The sequence below is a fragment of the Myxocyprinus asiaticus genome, chromosome 15, assembly GCF_019703515.2.
Source record: "Myxocyprinus asiaticus isolate MX2 ecotype Aquarium Trade chromosome 15, UBuf_Myxa_2, whole genome shotgun sequence".
Taxonomy (NCBI): domain Eukaryota; kingdom Metazoa; phylum Chordata; class Actinopteri; order Cypriniformes; family Catostomidae; genus Myxocyprinus; species Myxocyprinus asiaticus.
Genome location: NC_059358.1, coordinates 24,533,089 through 24,553,475, shown reverse-complemented (window position 1 = coordinate 24,553,475; position 20,387 = coordinate 24,533,089). Strand labels below are relative to the sequence as shown.

At 41.1% G+C, this 20,387-nt stretch overlaps 1 protein-coding gene across 1 annotated transcript; it reads right to left on the bottom strand.

Annotated features, from left to right (window-relative positions):
- Positions 1-7,481: 7,481 nt before the first annotated feature.
- On the bottom strand, positions 7,482-19,063 carry LOC127452450 (protein BTG3-like). The gene is made up of 5 exons (XM_051717897.1): positions 18,938-19,063; positions 9,757-9,940; positions 8,500-8,637; positions 8,063-8,360; positions 7,482-7,800 (listed from the first exon to the last, which is right to left on the bottom strand). The coding sequence occupies exons 2-5, from the start codon at positions 9,927-9,929 to the stop codon at positions 7,609-7,611; spliced, it is 801 nt and encodes a 266-aa protein (XP_051573857.1). The 5' UTR covers positions 9,930-9,940; positions 18,938-19,063; the 3' UTR covers positions 7,482-7,608.
- Positions 19,064-20,387: the final 1,324 nt, after the last annotated feature.

The window sequence follows — 20,387 nt, the reverse complement described above, 5'->3', positions numbered from 1 at the left end:
GCAGCTATGAATAATTTAATACATGAGTGAAAGCGTCCAATAACAGGGTGATTACTGTGATCCTAACATGGCAGCCCCCATGAAGAGACCATCCCCATGTAGAATAAATCAGCTTTTATAAGATAACTGATATGACTGGAGTCTTCATCTCATGTCATCACATTTAAATAAATATGTCTCAAAGTTGCAGTTAATTTTTTAGAAGTAAATCTTTTTTAATGAGTGAAAAAAATACTGAGTGCATCTTTAAACTGTCACATCCTTGATGAACTTTGGAGACACAGAACTCAAGAATGGTAAGCAAGGATAAACTGTACAAGCATGGCCAGAGGGTTTGTTGCTGTCCCTTCCTTGTTTATATGCCTCTTCTTCAAACCCAATGAACTAAAGCTGAATCTATTTCTATGCTCAAACACTTGTCTGTCTTCCTGGAGGAATGACGTTATGACCTTGGGCCATGTGACGCACTGCCTCTATGTGGATCCTTCCGCCAGGGCATCCTGTAACACAGAACATACAACAACCAAACTGTTTTCATAATCATACTGTACCTTCTCAGTAAATGTTTTCTCAAACTCATTCTATATTAATAATATCAAGCTTTATAGGTAGTTTCCACTAGGGATCAACCGATATGATTTTTCTCAGGGCTGATACTGGTAACGATTATTGGTTATCAAGGAGACCGATAACCAATATTTGGGGCCGATATCAATTTTAGATTAAATTTTAGTGTCAAAATTTACACTAAAACAAACTCCAAAACAAAACGTCCTTTAAATGCCTATGAACATATGTTTAATTAAATGCAGCAAAACAAAACATTTAAATATTATCTTTTGAAAAATACTGGAAAACCACATACAGTATCAACATTATTTTTTCAAAAATAAAGTGGAGGGAGCTCCTCACAGCATTTTTTTTAACTGAAACTTTAAATATATAAAAAATAATGAAGTAATCAGCTCATAATAAAAAGTAATTTATTGTGATAACAGACGAGAATAATGTTACTGGAGTAGATACTCTTCATGTAGCTTGCTGGCTAGCCCGTTTAGTCAAGTGCAAAAAATGGCAACGGAATTTTATTCACAATGGAGGTGAAATATTTAACGCTGGAAAAGTTGACATTACGTTTGCTAAACCTCCTAACGTTGGTTAGCTAGCTACCACTATCAATACCATCAGAGTACTCTGTTAATCAGTCCTTATCTCTGCCGCCCATCTATTTTGCTGCACACTGTATTTTTCTGTTACAGTCTACTGTCATTTAAATAACTGCGTCTGCAGCTCTACTATGTGCAGGGTTGGGAGGGTTACTTTTGAAACGTATTCCACTACAGATTACAGAATACATGCTGTAAAATGTAATTTGTAATGTATTCCGTTAGATTACTCAAGGTCAGTAATGTATTCTAAATACTTTGAAATACTTCTTCAGCACTGGTAGATTTTTTCACTTGTTTTGACTATAAAAACTCTGCCAGTACAGTAAGACAAAATAAACATATTAAAAATACATTCTCTGAAAAACCTAAATATATTATGCAGTGTTGTAAAGATAAATCTAATTTATATTTTTACAGGAAAACAATACAAAAATTATTATCAAGAATACGATTTTTACCCTAATATCAAAGGTCTTACTAGAATAAAAGAAATTATGATCCAACGTGAATTTTCTTGATAAAAAAATATGATCGTGCCTGGTAACATGTGCATGTAAAATGGCTAGAAATAGCATTTTAGCTTAGCGTAAAGCTGACAATTTACACAAGGTTTATTTCTATTTCTTCTGCTCCAAACTTACTTCAAACTTACTTCTCTGTCTGCTCGTAAGAATGTAACACATCATAAGAAAATGTTTCACCGCTGTTCAAATGCACTTTGGATCGCATCATTTATATGTATAAATGTTTTCCATCTGAAAGGACTAAATATTAAATGAAACAAATGACAATAAAATGCAAAGTAATCTCTTCAGTAATCAGAATACTTTTTGACTGTAACTGTATTATATTGCCAGTGATTTAAATTGTAACTGTAGTGGAATACAGTTACTTATATTTTGTATTTTAAATATGTATTCCCGTTTCATGTATTCTGTTACTCCCCAACCCTGACTATGTGGCGCCTCATGTCCTGGGCCGGGGGAGAGAGGCAACGTGTGCGGAGCACGAAATGGCATTAATAAAGCGTGTTTGTTGCCAGAGAAAAATATTAAAATATATAGCGCTGAAAGTGCTATCTATCCCCCAGAGCGCTTGCTGTGTACACAGCTCTGTTGTCTTGTCACGCTGCTAACCTAAAGTGTAGAAATGGTGAGATGGGGCAACCGTTGTCATGATGTCTCGTGGTCTGCTAATTGGTGACTGCTGGCATAGAGTATTGTGATGTTTATTGCAACTTCAGTATCTCCATTCTTACCTTTGAAAACAGCTTATTCTATCAGTGACTCATCTTTCTCTTGCTACTTAGCTATTTCCCACCTTTCCCCCATGAATACGGAGTACAGTGTTGATTGGCCATTTACTTGTGACATATAACCAATCCGATAATATTGTGGGTGCGACATTGAGCCAGATTACAAGCAGTAACCTTTCAGAGAGAGGCAGTCACTGGCGGTGGCATCAGAGCCAATGGAGCGCATTTTAAAATGTATCGCAATCAGATCAGACAAAATAACGATTCTGATAATTAGAAAAATTATGAATATCGGATCCGATTATTGGCCGTCGACCCCTAGTTTCCACCATGTATCTGACCTACAGTAAATTTAGAGAGGTTAGATGGTATTAAGAGGTTATAGAGGTCCTATAACATTTAACCTCCACAGACATCCAAACTCCAAATTGTTCTACCAGTCCATCAAGAGTACCTTTACTGAAAAAAGTAGTAACTTGCAATTGTTACATGAAGGATCTATTACTACTTGATTTAACCCATAAAAATTACTTCAGTGTTGGTGTAACCTAATTTGTCATGTTAATGTATTCAGATTAAATAACATTATTGTATTGTATAAAATCAGTTTATTTATATGTTAAACAATAATTTTTGTTCCTAAGGCATTTATTATTATTTTTATTTTTTTTTACAGATTTGCTTTATGCAAAGTTCCAACAAGAGTTCCAGGGGGAGCTGAGTTTGTTAATTTTAAGTTTATGGATAGAAGAATACTTTTAATCATAGAATTCTGGAATAGATGAATTCCAGAATTAAACAAGACACTGTTTAATAGATTCAAAAACTTAATATTAATATCTAACAGTGAACAATAAAATGGAAAAAGCGGTCTAAGTTTTAGTAATGAAATATATATTTGTAACAAATAAAAAGGCTGTACCGAGATTCACAATCCATCTCATGACCAATAGCAATATTTACAATGGTTGCATAAGCGCACAAAACAAAAAAAAAAACAAAAAACAAAAAAGGCAGAGAAAGCACCAATAAATATGCATTTGAAGAAAACAGTCAATAGTTTGTAGGTATTAACAGTTCTAAGTTGCATATACAAAAACTCACTTGATTAAATTCTACAATGAAAAGAAAGATAAAGTAAAGGTACTGTAAAATTCCAGTGTTGAAAGACATTTTTGGTATGACAACCCCTCCCCCATTAAAAGTTTCAATCATTCATGATCGTGTACCAATATACTGGAGATAATTTTTTTTTTTTTTACATATAGTACAATTATTTTAGCATTGATACTGGAAAAATAAACAACAAGCAGTGGTGGGATGAGAACACAATAACTATACACTTTTACATGCAGTTAAATTCAAAATAAAAAAAATCAGCAGACCTCTTCAGGACCAAAAGGAAATCTATTATGTACAAACAAATTTCATGGCTGCAGCACATGAATCACAACTCATGAATGAAAGAAATATGGCTTAAGGCAATGTATGCTACCACCTAGGGGTTTTTAAATAAATTACAATACAATTACCATTTGTAAAAAAGGTATAAGCACTGAAGAATTATTGTGCCCTGAATCAAGTACAATTAATAAGATAAAATAATATATATTTATATGAATGCAGTCCTGTCTACATCATGGGCGGATTTGATTACCACAGTGAATGAGTGAATTCACATTAATCAGAAGCTTTATCTATAACCTAGGCAGCAACAACTCTTTAATTCACCAGCAACAGCACTCTTTGGCTTCTGTATAAAAAAAAATACTTTTTTAGAAGAGGTATAGGTGACTTGATATTTTCAGAGGTATTGCTGACAATCATTTATAGACAATTACACCTGAGATTAACTGGTTAGTCTATTTATATTTCGAAATGCATTTTCATTAAGGAATATTATATTTAGTCAATGGCGAATTCTCAGGGCCAGCAAAGCCTTCTCTGCTGGCCTAACATGCCAAATAAATAAATATTTTTCATTTTTTCATTCTCAATCACCTTTTTGCCTATGTATTTTTAATCGTTTTCCACTCTTAATTAATCTACAAACAAATAGAGAAAAACTAAAAGTTTATCCAAAAGTCAGAATTTATTCCTTGATTCCTTGAATTTATTCCTTATTGCTTACAAGCAAAGTGTGACATCTGTTTCACAAATGGCATGCCTGAAGCAGCGCAAGTCTGAGCTCCACCCCCTCAGGCCTTCAGAATTTCCACAGAATCCCTCAACAGTGCAAATGAATGAGCAACTAAAGTCAGACTGTCAGATTCAACAGCCAATCAGATTGATTTATTTGTTCTTGGTGGGTGTGATCTTAAGGATATTTCCCGGTGGAGGCCTTCTAGCTGGCCTTGAGTGACGCAATCACACTTTAAGTGATGTACGTAACTTAAAAACGAAAGAAAGAGATCCTTATGGATTTAAAAACACGAGATGTTCTGCATGACCCTGTGATTGCTTAATTTATTAAACAGGAAATGAGGGCTGGTTTTCACTTCAAGTAAATTGATGTGTTTTTTGCATTGTTATAGCAACATCAGTTTTCTAAGTGTAAATTAAGCTGCTTGAGCATTCAGTGTCAGATCAAGTTTTGAAAAGTAGTGCTGCGTTCCATTCAACTCGGAAAGTCAGATTTTACAGCTTCCTACTTGGAAAAGTGCAATGGAATGCATCTTGAAGTCAGAATTAAAACTTGTAGGCTCCTGCAGAAATTCTCAACTCCGATTTCGCCGAGATGCAGATGCATGATGTCACACAAACATGTCGACACTCAGGGAGATATACAAAGTAAGTGATAAACATTCACTTTATTAAGTAATATCGATAAATGAGTTTGTTTCCACATTACATGATATTAAAGCTTGCTTAACAAACGCCTGCAGAAACAGGTGTATAAAACATTATAATCTCTTTTGATAATCGTATATCTGAAGCACAAATGCTAGCGCTGCAGCATTGTTTATCAGTTGGGTTGCTAGGAGACATCTCTAATGAGAGTCAAACCCTGCTAAGCTAACGGGAGCATTGCAGTTTCAAATATCGGGAATGGAATGCATTTATGGTCAGAGATATCAAGTAGGAATATCCCACATCTAACTTGAATGGAACGCAGCATAACCGTGTAACCTAACAAAACGAAATTTATTGCAAGCAACATTTAAATTGCAAATATTATTAGATAGATTTTTCCAGGAATTATAGACCTCCTTGGTAGATTCAAATGAAAAATTATGATTTTTGAATGTCTGTTCAGGAGGTGTTCATTTCACAAAACAGTCATGCTGCAGTTAGAATTAGGCTTGCTTGAGCATTAAGTGTCGTTTCAAGTTTTGGCTTTCGTGCGTGGACGTGTTTTTAAAATGTCAATTGGTATTACTAGTTAGCTGCGACATAATGTATGGTGCCCAAAGGCATAGGGTGTCTTATTTATTGTGAAACTGTGTTTTCTTAATGGCATGAATCACACTGATGGCATAGACTTTAAATGCACGGCCCACCACTGTATTAGTCAATATTTTCTACTGCATAAAATACCACTCAAATGCATTCATGTCATGCCCCCTAAGGTCTCCACCACTCAAGCCATCAACTGCTCTAGTTCACCCACTCTAATTAGCCACACCTGTTCCCAATCACCTCATCAAAGACTCTATATGAACCCAATGTTATTTGTCTTTGTTATTTGCTCTGTGTTTTCTTTGTAGTTTTGTATATTGTTTGTTTTGTCATTAAACGCACTGCACTTGGGTTCACTCCGACTCCCATCTTCGTCCTCCTTCCATCCAAAGCATGACAGAAGATTCGATCCAGACATGAACCCAGCAGAGTGGCTTTTTTATTTGGACTAGGGGAATCATTCTCTGGAGGAGTACATGGTTGACTTCTGTGAGTTAGCTTATGAGGTTGACTTTAATGACGTGGCTATTAAGGACCTTTTTCGCTGTAGACTAAACAAGCCCGTCAAATCCCTTATGCTTCATGGCCAAATCATATGGACATTGGCCCAGTTCATTGATTTTGCGCTGTTGATGAGCGGTTCATCTTTCACAGTGGGAATGGCTGAGGACCTTGGCACTCCCACAGTGAACACACAGCCAGAGTCCACCGCCACATCCTCCACCTCAGATCACGCCCTTGCCTGCCACTGTACATGAGCCAGCGCCCTCGCCTGCCATGGTCCACGAGCCAGTGCCCTCACCTGCCACGGTCCACGAGCCAGCGCCCACGCCTGCCTCGTCCGTCCCGCAGCCAGCGCTTGGAGCCTTGTCCATCCCTGAGCCAGCGCTTGGAGCCTCGTGATCCTCTGCCTCCTGTGGCTCCGCCAGCTCCTCCTACAGTTCCGTCCACTCCACGTCCTGAGACACCAGCGGCTCCGTCCGCTCCGCCTCCTGTGGCTCCGCTACCTCCGACTCCACATCCTGGGCCGCATACTGCTCCACCTCCTGAGACTCCATCCCCTAAGCCTCCTGCAACTCTGCTTCCTGAGCCTCATACTGCCCGCCCCCTGCGGCCCTGCCCCCCTGAGTTTCCAACATGCCACTCTGCTCTTCTGGGCCCTGTTCCATAGCCCAGGCCTCCTCCCAGGCCCCCGGACCCCGCCCCCTTCCTGGAACCAAGGCCCTGGACACCAGACCCCACCCCTTTCCTGGGGTCCGGCAGCCGGGGAGGAGGACCCATTCCCACCTTTGGGCTGCCCCCTTGATTTCCCCCGCCCTCCTCCCGCTCTTGGCTGGTTCTGTAGTTTTGCTTTCCAATGTTATTCATCTTTGTTTTGCCTTTAATAGTGCTCAGTGTTTTCTATGTAATTTTGTATATTGTTTGTTTTGTCATTAAATGCACTGCACTTAGGTTTACCCCGACTCCCGTCTTCGTCCTCCTTCCATCCAAAGTACAGTAGTTATATTCCTGTTAAGTCTGTGATTAAGTAATAACAGAGTGATTTGTGCAAAAGCAGTTTTTTAGTAATTCAACAGCTAAAAAAAACCTAAGTAATGACAGATTAAATGAAAAGAATTCATAAGGATTGGCTAATATCTGGATAACGTTTTGAAGTGTTTCATCTATGACACAATCTCATATTTTATGAAAAGATATTAAAAACCCTTCAGAGTGGCAGATATGTCTCACAGTTTATGTATACTGCAACATGCTGAGTGTATGTGCTAATTGGGTTTGAGTTCTTCACCCTTTCACTGTCCCCCATGTTTGCAGAGAAGCGTGAGGCACAATGAACTGAGGAAGGGGTTTGGGAAGGATGTAATAAGCAAACACAGGAGGTGTCGGTGCACATATGGTCATAAAGTACATGCCACTCTTTTTCTTGCACTTCGGCCACATCGGTGTAGGGTGATAAAAGTACTGTGGGCCAGGGATCTATTAATGACAGAGATCATATTTAGAATGTCAGTCTGAAAAGGAATAATTCAAATCAACATGCCAAGAACAACTACGGTCTTTAGTTCCTAAAGTGTTCTAAAACACATTTTGCAAGGAAGAGCTATAGAGCACATAATTGCATGTCTTTTTTTGTCCTTACAAGTAAGTAAGATATTTCAGTCTGCCGCACCGATGATCATTGAACTTGAATGCAGACCCTGCTTAAGTAATCTTGTAGAAGTGCATCACGGATATTTACCTGAGCTTGAGAAAGCTTGTGTGGCCCTCTTGGTTCCCTTGCTTTGGATCTTGTTGTACGAGTTGTGTTCTCCACAACTTTCTCCTCTTTTTTTGTTTCTTCCTCATTCATCTCCTCTGTATCACTTGATACAGCTGAGCCACAGTCAGAGGAGCTCGCTGAGTGGTAATCAGACGTATCCAAATTCGCAGAATCCACTAGGCTATAAGTATCATCCTGATTCAAGTGGATGTTCTTTTCCTCCTCCTCTTCTTTCGCAAACTGAGCCACTAGAAAATATCTGCAGTTCTCTCCTGAGCTGCAGGGAAACATGAATGTAAGCTTTAAGTGATAATTATATACAAAAAGAACAAGAGGTTGACTGATCAGTTTTACTTCGATTTGTCAAGCATCACTGTCAAACCTCATGCTGAACACTGAAATGTTTTTGAACTTACCGTACACACACCTCCATTGGATCAATCCATACTGTGATCTCACGAGGAAAGCCCAATTCGGATGGCTTTATGCCACTCTCCATGCATGCTTGTAACACTGATTCATCACAGGGAACTCCTTGATTTATTCTTATGCATCTAAGGAATAATAGAAGGGAGGCAAAGAGTGAAGACATATTGTGAATACTATGACTTAATTATCTTCGTTCCTTACTTGGTTTTGCACTTTTCTTGCTATTCTCCTCTATTTTCTATTTTTATTTTTTTCAAAACAAAGACAACATGTATTTGGACTTTCCGGTTGTCAAACTTAAAGGGATAGTTCACCCAAAAATGACAATTCTCTCATCATTTACTTATCCACATGCCATCCCAGATGTGTATGACTTACTTTCTTCTGCTGAACACAAACGAAGATTTTTAGAAGAATATTTCAGCTCTGTAGGTCCACACAAGTGAACGGTGGCCAGAATTTTGAAGCTCAAAAAAGCACAAAAAAGGCAGCATAAAAGTAATCCATATGACTCCAGTGGTTAAATCTATATATTCATAAGAAATATGATAGCTCTGGGTGAGAAACAAATCAATATTTAACTCCTTTTTTCCCCTACAAATTCTCCTCCCCGCCCAGCAGGTGGCGATATGCACAAAGAATGCGAATAGACAAAAACAAAAGAAGTGAAAGTGGAAATTGATAGTAAAAAAGGACTTAAATATTGATCTGTTTCTCACCCACACTTATATCACTTCAGAAGACATGGATTTAACCACTGGAGTCTTATGGATTACTTTTATGCTGCCTTTATATGCATAAAAATCTTTGTGTTCTGCAGAAGAAAGAAAGTCATACACATCTGGAATGGCATGAGAGTGAGTAAATGAGTGAATTTTCATTTTTTGGTGAACTATTCCTTTAATGGAACATGTCCAAAGGTCATGTGATTTATCACACCTGTGGTTTTTATGCTATAGGACACCTGTGTGAACTTCTAAGAAAAGGTATCATTTGTTTGTAGATGCCACACAAACAAATGGTTTTTAGTTATGTCATGCATACATTTTTAAGTCTGGATAAAGTTTCCAAATACTTTTTGGGAGCACTGCATGTCTTTATTAAATCACTTTGCAAATGCTTTTTATTAAGTTTTATTTACTTACTATACACCAAGACACATCATGTACAAAGTCTTTTTTTAGAAGCGAGGCTTTTTAAAAGCAATCTATTCTCATTTCATCTCTTTCTTTTTATTTAATTACCTGTAAGCCTGCCCCTTGCTGGGGTTGTCTGGGTACCAGTGGTCTGTGAACTTCTCAAGCAATAGTTCTTGTAGTTTAGCAGCAAACAGTTTGGCTTTGATTTCTTCTACACCTCCACGCTCCACTGCCAAGCGTTTTAGAAAGTTCACTCCAGCACTCACTTCTCTCTTCATCCTTAACACTGCTGATTAAAACACAACAGAAATTCATTATACTCACAAACCACAAAGTTATGAAAATACAATCAGGTGTTGAGGAGATCTGTGATCATATCTGATCATCCTCCTTTTGTGAAGTTGAAAAGTTATAGGTTTTGAACATTATATTCAATATATGTTACTTTCAGTATGTATTTCAGTTTATATTTTAGTATATTGTGGCGAGCAGGGCATGGCCGAGCGGTAAGGATAGACACCTGGATTATCTCAGTTAGTCAGGAGAGAGTCGCACGGAGCTGTGTGTGTGTGTCATTGTGTTTAACGTGACTGCTGAAAAGCAGTGTGTGTATTTAATTTATGTGATGCAAAAAAGCAAAGCTTGTTGTACACTATAAGGGTGATGTTATTAAAAGGACACACGTTGGATTGTTTCCTGCTTCCTCCAACAAGAGTGTAAGAGATCTGTCACATATATATTTTTCTTTCTAAAACAAATTTCAGGTAAAGGACTGGAAGAAGCCATTTCTATGGATCTAAATTTAGGTTCACTTACAGCAGATAAGCAAATTAGTTTCCAGTCCCCTGTCAGACGCAATGGCAATAAATTCCCATGCTCCACCACAAACCTGAAACACCTACACAGCTGTAGGTCACCTTTGTTGGCATAGTGCTATCACCCTCTCTCTGATAGAGGAAATTCCCTGAACATTGTGCTTGTTATTTGTCCTGACACCTGTTGCAACTGTGTGTCAGCTATTATTCTGCCCCACCATATGTGAAGAAGACTTGTGTTGATATCATGTAACAGCTATAATTTGCATTAAAGGCAAATTCTTTACAAATAAGCAAAAAAAAAAAAAAAATAAAAATAAAAAATCCTTTGCTCCTTTTTCAACAGCATACCACTAGGCTTAATAAAGTATATTGTAGCAATTTAGGTTATACACTCAATGGCTTCCAGTAGGTTAAAACAATGCAAATTAATGTGATCATAGTGCTACAGTATCATCATGAACAAGATAACTTTGATCTTTACAAATTCAAGCGAAAATGGTAAGACAGTGTATTAAAGTGTCATTGATAAAAAAAGGCCTATGTAAAAAATAGCCAGTGTACTCTGGCATTTTATTTCAAAACCAATTAGTGAATCAAATGTAGCATGTTACATTACACCAATGAGTGAGCTGTTTATTTATATTTAAAACAATTATAAGTGTTCTTGTGTATGATGAACAATCAGTCCCTGTGTTAATCTAAACATTCTCTCTTTCACAGATTTAAATCAGTATGAAGTCATGACAATTATGAATTACTCTTTTTATCGCTGATTTTCTTTTTATCACTGATATGTTCACGATTTTAGCCAAAACAACAGTATCATTCCGAAAGCAACAAAATGATATGCAACAATCTGTAAATGATGTTCAGTGGTTCTTTTGAGAAAATATTGTATTGTATGACACAGTTGTTTCACTACACATTCAGTAACTACAACCATGTAGAAGTTATGTTTTAATAGGTAAACTTAAAGGGATAGTCAACCCAAAAATGAAAATCCTCTCATCATTTACTCACCCTCATGCCATACCAGATGTGTATGACTTTCTTTCTTCTGCTGAATACAAAGAATTTTAGAAGAATCTCTCAGCTCTTTAGGTCCATTCAGTGCAAGTGAATGGTGACCTGAACTTTGAAGCTCCAAAAGCGCATTAAGGCAGCATAAAAGCAATCCATGTGAATCCAGTGGTTAAATGCATGTCTTCAGAAGTGATATGATAGGAGTGGGTGAGAAACAGATCAATATTTAAGTTCTTTTTACTATAAATCTCCACTTTCACACTCTTCTCCTTTTGTTTTTGGTGCTTCACATTCTTCATGCATATCACCACCTATTGGGCAAGCAGGACTTTAGAAAAAAAAAGGGCTTAAATACTTATCTGTTTCTCACCCACACCAATCACAGCACTTCTGAAGACATGGATTTAACCACCGGCCTTTGTATTTATTACTTTTATGCTGCCTTTTATATGCTTTTTGTAGCTTCAAAATTCTGGCCACCATTTACCTGCATTGTATGGTCCTACTGCACTATTCTTCTAAAATCTTTGTTTGTGTTCTGCAGAAATCTTGTAAAATACAAGTCGAACACATTCAAAATCAAGTCACAAGATGTAAACACTATATATGTTAACATGATTTTAGTTTGATAAAATCACTAACTAACCTTATTTGTGTAAAGTTATATCCGATATCGGGGTTACACGGTTTCGTTGTCATGACAACAAAGTTGTAATATTGGATACAACTTTACACAGATAAGGTTAGTTAGCGTTTTTTACTTTAAAACATTGTGTACTTCAGCATTTATGGACTGGCATCATTTGCTCCCACTGTAAGTGCCTTTTTTGCTTTTTTAAATAAAGAGTCGAAATATTTTTTTGCAGAAATCAACATAATGCCTCAAAAGCTGTTCATTGATCTTAACTTGTATTGAAGCCGGAATATTCCTTTTATATAACTTTAATAGTTCAAATGTCAACTGTTCCAATTAAACTTGGCATAACTTAAGAAAGATGCAAGAAAGGGCTAGTCATGGTAGGTCTTAGACCTTTGTTACTGTAACTCAAAGAAAAATTACGATAACATCTAATATTTATGAAGACATTCATTTGATTAAGCAAAGAAATAACAGTCATCATAAAAGTGCTGGTTCTACTAGATGCAGCCTGAGGTTGCAATATTACAGTATGCAAGTTGCAACCATTGAGCAACACGCCGAGAGACCATTTCCCTATCTGTCACTCACTCGACGTTGGTGTCGATGTAGTGACACTAGGGGTCACTCTTGGGAGCCCGAGACACCTCTGGTCTTTGATAAAAGGCCAATGAAAATTGGCGAGTGGTATTTACATGCCACTCCCCCGAACATACGGGTATAAAAGGAGCTGGTATGCAACCACTCATTCAGATTTTCTCTTCGGAGCCGAACGGTCATGCTCATTGAGCTGAATACTACTGTTCATTCACCTCTGCTGGATCTGATGGCGCATTTCAGAGGCTTCTCCCCCCCTCTGCACTGGTGCACTGCAGAGAACAGCCCTGGGCGCTTCGGCAGAAAAACTAGAGAGTATATTTTCTGAAAGAGCATTTTTCCCCTCTAAAAGAGTATATATTTCTCTAAAAGAGCGGCACACACGGAACGTCTTTTTAAAGACGCATCTTTTTAAAGATGCTTTTCCGATTGTGTGTTATTCCTGGTTGTGCTCGTTATCTCTCGCCTTCTAACGGTCATGATCACTGTCTTTCGTGTCTGGGCACCGCTCACGCGGAGACAGTGTTCGTGGATGGTCATGTTCTCATTACGAGAATATGTCCATGGCAACGTTGCGGTCGCGGCTCGCCTTCGTAAGAAAGCGAGCCACCCCAGAGACTCCCGCCTCGGTCCTTTTACCCACGGGTTTGAGGCCAGCGCGGCTAGCACTGGGGGCGATTTGGGGACCCCAATGGGACCGCCTCCGCCAGGTATCCCCCCGCGGACCTCCCATTCCCCAGCACGCTCGTCTGCCCCGATCGGGCTTCCGGGTGAGTCCGCCGGCTCGTCTCATGGCGAGTTCGACCTCTTATTCGGAGCCCGCGAAAGTGATGAGCTCTCGAGCACAGCATCGGAGAGCGGGCTCGTCCAGTCGGAAGCCTCAGCTGGGCTCCTCCCTTCAGGGTCGATCGCCCAGTCACAGGCTGACGCGGAGATGACGACATGCTTTCCCGAGCAGCCGCGAGCGTCGGTTAGAGTGGATTCACCGCTCTTCCCTGAACCCTCGCGGCTCGGTGATTGGTTCCTGGGCTCGCGGTGCCACTCAAAGCCACGCCCCCGTTCCTTTCTTCCCGGAAGTGCATGAAGAGCTGACAAGGTCGCGGGAGGCACTTTTTACTGCCCGGTCCCGATCTTTTCAGCTTCCCCGCTCTCACTACCCTCGATGGTGGGGTGGCCAAGGGTTATTCGGCAATCCCCCGGTGGATAAAGGCGCTCGCGGTGCACCTATGCCCGCAGAGCGCCGCCACCTGGCGCGGGTGCCCAAAGCCCTCGTCCAAGGCCTGTAGGTTTACGTCGTCTCTGACGGCCAAGGCCTACGGTGCCGCTGGACAAGCCGCCTCTGCCCTGCACACCACGGCTCTCCTGTAAGTCCGCCAAGGCGCTAAAGGAACTGCACGAGGGTAGTTCCGCCACAGGATTGATGCAGGAACTGCGCTCGGCGACCGACCTCGCTCTCCGAGCGACGGAGGTCACGGCGCGGTCTCTCGGGCGGACGATGGCCACACTAGTGGTCCAGGAGCGCCACCTTTGGCTCAACCTGGTCGAGATGGGTGAGGCCGATAAGACACGATTCCTTGCTGCCCCCATTTCCCAGGCGGGCCTATTCGGCGACACCATCGAGGACTTTGCCCAGCAGTTCTCGATGGTAGAGCAGTAGATGGATGCTAGCTGGCATATCCTGCCCCGGCGCGGCTCAAGATCCCGCACCCCATCTACTCATCGCCAAGGGCATCCCCCTGCAAGAAGCAGACGCCACCCGTCTCGCGGCCGCCCAAAACCCGTGAAAGGCTTCAAAGCGCCCTTGAGACGGGCGACCCAGGGACAACGAAACCCACTGCTCTGGAGCTGGTAAGCAGATCTTCATCTTTTTGTTACCTTTTGCATTTAATTGCCCTGCATGCCCAAGTGGCTGCAGTACTCAAGAGCTCAGCAAGAGCGGTTTCCTTGTTCCCTGGGTCACGTATCCGGTGTTTACGGCTGGCATCACGACCACCGTCCACCACTCCATTTGGCAGGTTGACGCTCCAGCGGCGGTCTCCCGCCCTGAGCGCCCAGCTGTGGCACAAATCCACCCCTGATGTGACAGTCTCCACGGGTCACGAGGACAGGCCTCTTCCTCCTCCGTCCCAGGCTGTTCCGGGGGTGGTCACAAGGAGCTAGGTAAGTGCTTCGATGTCCTCGGACTCAGCACGGCCACGACGTGGTGTGGCACCTCGAGCTCCGCCCTGCCGCGAGGCCCCACCTGCCGGTACATCCAGTGATGATGTCCCTTTGGTCCCCCTTGCGTGGAACTTGGATGCATGGCTTGCGCCTTCCAATCCGTCACGAGGGCTGGTCCGGACCGTCCGACTTGGCTGCGCGATTCACTTCGCCGGGCATCCGCCCAGGTTCAGCAGTGTCCACGTCACCTTGGTGAAAGACGAAAACGCTGCTACCTTGCGTGGAGATCGCTACCCTCCTACGGAAGGACGCAATAGAACCTGTCCCTCCAGCCGAGATGAAGAAAGGGTTTTACAGCCCCTACTTCATTGTACTGAAAAAAGGCGGTGGGTTGCGGCCAATCTTAGACCTGCGAGTACTGAACCGGGCTTTACACAGACTCCCGTTCAAGATGCTGACGCAAAGACGCATTCTAGCGAGCGTCCGGCATCAAGATTGGTTCGCGGCGGTAGACCTGAAGAATGCGTACTTTCACGTCTCGATCCTTCCTCGACACAGACCCTTCCTGCAGTTCGCATTCGAGGGTCAGGCGAATCAGTACAAAGTCGATAACATCGAACACATGTTCACTCAGGCTAGGGCCCCCTCTACGAGGTGCCTGTATGCCTTTAAGTGGCGTCTGTTCGCTAAGTGGTGTTCTTCCCATCGGGAAGACCCCCAGAGATGCGTAGTCAGATCAGTGCTTTCCTTCCTGCAAGAGAGGTTGGAAGGGAGGCTGTCCCCTTCCACCTTGAAGGTGTACATTGCTGCCATAGCAGCACACCATGACGCAGTCGACGGTAAGTCCTTAGGGAAGCATGATCTGATCATCAGGATACTAAGAGGTGCCAGGAGGCTGAATCCCTCCAGGCCGCACCTCGTTCCCTCATCGGACCTCTGTAGTTCTTCAGGGTCTACAGAGAGCCCCCTTTGAGCTTTGCAGTCAGCCGAGCTTAAGGCACTCTCCTTGAAGACTGCCCTCCTGACTGCGCTCACTTCCATCAAGAGGGTAGGTGACCTGCAAGCGTTCTCTGTCAGCGAAACATGCCTGGAGTTCGGTCCGGGCTATTCTCACGAGACCCCGAGACCCCGACCGGGCTATGTGCCCAAGGTTCCCACCACTCCTTTTAGGGACCAGGTGGTGAACCTGCAAGCGCTGCCCCAGGAGGAGGCAGACCCAGCCCTGTCGTTGCTGTGTCCAGTGCGCGCTTTACGCATCTATTTGGATCGCACGCAGAGCTTTAGAATCTCTGAGCAGCTCTTTGTCTGCTTTGGTGCACAGCGGAAAGGAAGCGCTGTCTCCAAGCAGAGGATCGCCCACTGGCTCATTGACGCCATAACTTTGGCATAACTCGCCCAAAACATGCCGCCCCCGGTAGGGCTACGAGCCCATTCTGCCCGTGGTGTAGCGGCTTCTTGGGCCCTGGCCAGAGGTGCCTCTCTAACAGACATTTGCAGAGCAGCGGGCTGGGCAACACCCAACACCTTTGCAAGGTTCTACAACCTCTGGGTGGAACCAGTTTCGTCCCAGGTAGTGGCACGCAACACAAGCGGATAAGCCCGGGATAGCCGGTCGGGTGTATCGCTTGCACATAGCGCCTTCCACCTCCTTTTGAGCTGAGGACGTGCGCTGTTAATTCCCAGTAGTGTTCACAAAAGTTGTTCCCTGGTTGACTTCCTCTGAGCCCTGTGGCAGTCGAGTTTTCGGAGAGACTCGCTGCCGGCCCAGTACACGCGCTAACTAAGAGCCCTGTTCTGGGGTAGGTGCTCCGCATGTGGCGGTTCCCTGTAAGGCTAACCCCATACGATCTATATCTTCCGCTAATTCATTTCCCTGCTGGCAAACTGCATCTTCCTTGGGCAGAGCCCCTCTGCCCCAGTCTCCATGTTGTAGTAACTCCTCCCCCCATTGGGCAGGATCTACCTTGAAGGCTCTCCACGTGGTTGGAAAGACCATGTGATGTATTCTTCCACTTAAATATCCCCCCCTCTCTTGGGGCGAGGTGTGGTCTCCGCGGTGTCCTCCCCTTGGGAGGGACACCCCCCGACTAGACCTGGTGGCCCAGTCGGATAACCCCCCTTCTTTTTTAGGGAGTGGAAAAAGAGAAGGGGGAAAGAGGCCACGACTGGGTTAAGCTTGTCTCTATCTTTGGGTAGTCGACTTGTCCCCAAAAAGGGCCGTTCGACACTCATAACTGTGTTGGGGGAGGTTACATGTCGACCTGGTGTGCTGGCTATGAGGCACACAGCAAGTCTGCCCACCGCACACCGCCAGTTCACGTAACACCATTCAGCCTTGTGGCGTTTTGTATAGAGACCCCTAGTGTCACTACATCGACACCAACGTCGAGTGAGTGACAGATAGGGAACGTCATGGTTACTGGTGTAACCTCCGTTCCCTGATGGAGGGAACGAGACGTTGGTCCCTCCTGCCACAACGCTGAACTACCCGCTGAAATGGCCGGACCTTATATCGGCTCCTCAGTGTAAAACCTGAATGAGTGGTTGCATACCAGCTCCTTTTATACCCGTATGTTCGGGGGAGTGGCATGCAAATACCACTCGTCAATTTTCATTGGCCTTTTATCAAAGACCAGAGGTGTCTCGGGCTTCCAAGAGTGACCCCTAGTGTCACTACATCGACACCATCGTCTCGTTCCCTTCATCAGGGAACGGAGGTTACACCAGTAACCATGACGTTATGCCTTAGTCAGAATGCTGTTTTGATTGACACAATAATAAGTCATTCAAGAGTAACTCTCTTTGACAAACCACAAAGTGCTCAAATTGACTGTTGGGCTTCTGGTGACAGAATCTGCAAACTGTAAAGTAAAGTAGAATGTCCTGATGCATGTGCATGGTTTCAGTTGGTTTTCAAAGCAGCTGCTCATGTTGTGAGCAGGTCAAAAGGTGCTATGCTTTTGCCTAGGCATTGTCTAGGTTGTGGCCTCATTTACCGGAGAACACCCAGACCGCACAAACATCACATTCAGGTACGGGAAAAACTTTCTTTTGAAGAGGAGGGGAGGCTGGAACAATTTTGTGTAACCTATAAAATAGCCTTCATATAAAAATTCTGATGCAACAGCTGATTCACGTGTGTTAAACTGAAGTGGAAAAAAGAATGACATTACAAAGAGAAAAGATATATATATATATATATATATATATATATATATATATATATATATATATATATATATATATATACACTGCATATGAAATAAGATTACCTAATTTAACATACTGTATGTTTACATTAGTGAATAAGACATGTTACAAACTCAGTGGCTCATACTTGTCATTTTAATCAAAGTGCTCTCAAAAGACAAAGAACCAGAACATATAAATTCATCATCATCATCGTATATTATCAATTGTCCAATGAAGTTGTCATTTGAAGTTGTTGTCAATCAGACAATATTCAGGCTGCTTGTGTGTGTGTGTGTATTTGTGTGTGTGTGTGTGTGTGTGTATGTGTGTGTGTGTGTTTCTTTTTTCTTTTTCTCAGACTAACAGTTTCAGGCCAATTTAACATATAAACACTCTATTAAATTAATGTCTTCAAAAGTTTTTTTTTTCTGTCTCTTTCAGGTTGTTTTCTTCTCCAGCTTTATTAACGAACGCGTTGGCAAGATGATCTACAAACTTTAATATTGAAATAACTAATTACAAGTACAGTTAATTAGCCCTAAAGAGCCAATTGTGTTTGAATTAAAATACCTTCATCAAGATAATCTGAGTTCAACCTTTTTCATACATTAAAAGGAAGATGCTATAATTTTCAGTTTTGTTCTTAATTTCGTCAACTTCCTGTAAACAATCCAGAATTTATATATATATATATATATATATATATATATATATATATATATATATATATATATATATATTCGAATATATTATACTAGGCTATATTAAAGTACGACAAAAGTTCTGAAGGTAATCTTTACCGAAATCAAAGTAGTCTCAAATGTGCTGAATTCAGAATTACTGGATATGTTTTCGTTACCTCTTTAAGGCTACTTCCTCAAAACTGTTATGTCCAAATAGGTTGGTAACCTGAGTAAGCACGTTGCTTCCTTGTTATAGTAGGCTCGAACTGTTTTCCACGTTTCTTCATTCGTGCTGGGCTCACTGATCAGTGGTTGGGCTCAGTCGAAGCACAAACACGTCATTTTACCGTCAACGATTATCGTGACTCACTTCCTTGTCCGTACAGTACAGCTCTATAGCCAAACTACTAGAGGCCCCAAGTAAAGACAATAAAATGTAGAAATCCAGAATATATATTACTTTGAGAAATTAAATGTATTAAAAAAAAACTGTAACATAAAACTGTAATTTTTTTTATGTTTATGCCTGCCTCATTAACACTTCATAATAAGGTTTAATTTGTTAATATTAGTTAACAACATTAGTTAACATTAACAATGAACAATACGTTTACAGCATTTATTAATCTTAGTTAAGGTTAATTTCAACATATAGTAATACATTTTTAAAATCAAAAGTTGTTTTTGTTAACATTAGTTAATGCACTAATCAACAATTTTATTTTTATTAACTAACATTAACAAAGATTAATAAATGCTGTACAAATATATTGTAGATTGTTTGTTCATGATACCAAGTGCATCAACTAATGTTAAAGAATGGAAACTTATTGTAAAGTGTTACCCCTGAAATTAATACATTTTAAACAATTGTACTGTTAATTTGTTTGTATCTTAAAGGAATATTCCAGGTTCAATACAAGTTAAGCTCAATCAACAGCATTTGTGGCATAATGTTGATTACCACAAAAATGTATTTTGACTTGCCCTTTCTTTAAAAAAAAAAAAAAAAAAAAAAAAAAAACAGTTACAGTTACAGTGAGGCACTTACAATGGAAGTGAATGGGCCAATTTTTTAATGTTAAAATACTCATTTTTTCAAAAGTATAGCCACAAGATGTAAACAATATGCGTGTTAACATGATTTTAGAGTGATTTTATTTTATTTTTTTAAGGAAGGATGAGTCCAAATTAATTTTTGTGGTAATCAGCATCATGCCACAAATGCTGTCAATTGAGCTTTAACTGTATTAAACCCGGAATATTCCTTTAAAGGGATAGTTCACCCAAAAAAGAAAATTCTCTCATCATTTACTCACCCTCATGCCATCCCATATGTGTAGGACTTTCTTACTTCTGCTTAACACAAACAAAGATTTTTAGAAGAATATTTCAGTTCTGTGGGTCCATTCAATGCAAGTGAATGGTGACAAAGTTTTGAAGCAGCAAAAGCACATAAAAGTAATCCAGACTCCAGTGATTAAATCCATATTTTATGAAGCGATATGATACAGATCAATATTTAAGTCCTTTTTTTACTATTAATCTCCACTTTTACTTTATTCTTCTTCTTCTTTTTTTTTTTTTTTTTTTTTTGGCGATTTGCATTCTTCGTGCATATCGCCA